The sequence below is a fragment of the Priapulus caudatus genome, unplaced genomic scaffold (genome assembly GCF_000485595.1).
Source record: "Priapulus caudatus unplaced genomic scaffold, Priapulus_caudatus-5.0.1 Scaffold3529, whole genome shotgun sequence".
Lineage (NCBI taxonomy): Eukaryota > Metazoa > Priapulida > Priapulimorpha > Priapulimorphida > Priapulidae > Priapulus > Priapulus caudatus.
The window spans coordinates 1-673 of NW_014580590.1; the positions used below are offsets into that span (position 1 = coordinate 1).

A 673-nucleotide genomic window follows, 5' to 3' on the forward strand; every position below is an offset into this window, starting at 1 on the left:
TCACCATCATCACCATCATCATCATCATCATCATCCTTTCGCGACCATCCACCTTCCCAATCCCCCCCACCAAACCTCGCTCCGCCGCCCCCCCCCCCCGCCCCCCCCAGCAGGAGGCGCCACCTACCTCGACCGTCTCACCCACGACGTGAGCTATCTTGTTGGCGAAGGCCGTGAGGCGGTGAGCGCGCTCCGCGGGCGCGCTGTCAGGCCGGTACTGCCGCGACGCGCGGTACCGCACGGCCATGTACAGCGCGTACGTCGGCGCCAGCTTGAACCGCAAGGGGGCGCCGTCGGCGCGCGCGATGTGGTCGACGACCTCGTGTTCAGCGGCCTCGCGGAATTCCAGCGTCGCCGGGAGGATCTCTATCTTAGCGATGCTGTAGTAAGATAGTTATAGATCAAGTTAGATATAGTTTGATAAGTTAGTTAGGTAAGTTAGACATAGATTGATAAGTTAGATATAGTTTGATAAGTTAGTTAGGTAAGTTAGACATAGATTGATAAGTTAGATATAGTTTGATAAGTTAGATAAGTTAGATATAGTTTGATAAGTTAAATAAGTTAGATATAGTTTGATAAATTAGTTAGGTAAGTTAGACATAGATTGATAAGTTAGATATAGTTTGATAAGTTAAATAGGTAAGTTAGACATAGATTGATAAGTTAGATA

General features: G+C 48.4%; 1 protein-coding gene across 1 annotated transcript in view; it reads right to left on the reverse strand.

Annotated features, from left to right (window-relative positions):
• Positions 1–127: 127 nt before the first annotated feature.
• The window catches only part of LOC106819485 (afadin-like), a gene marked incomplete at its 3' end in the record, with an annotated part of 2,751 nt that continues 2,205 nt past the window's right edge, over positions 128–673 (reverse strand). Inside the window, exon 3 of the mRNA XM_014824107.1 lies at positions 128–380. Within this exon, the coding sequence (XP_014679593.1) occupies positions 128–380 (253 nt within the window). The remainder of the gene's footprint in view (positions 381–673) is intronic.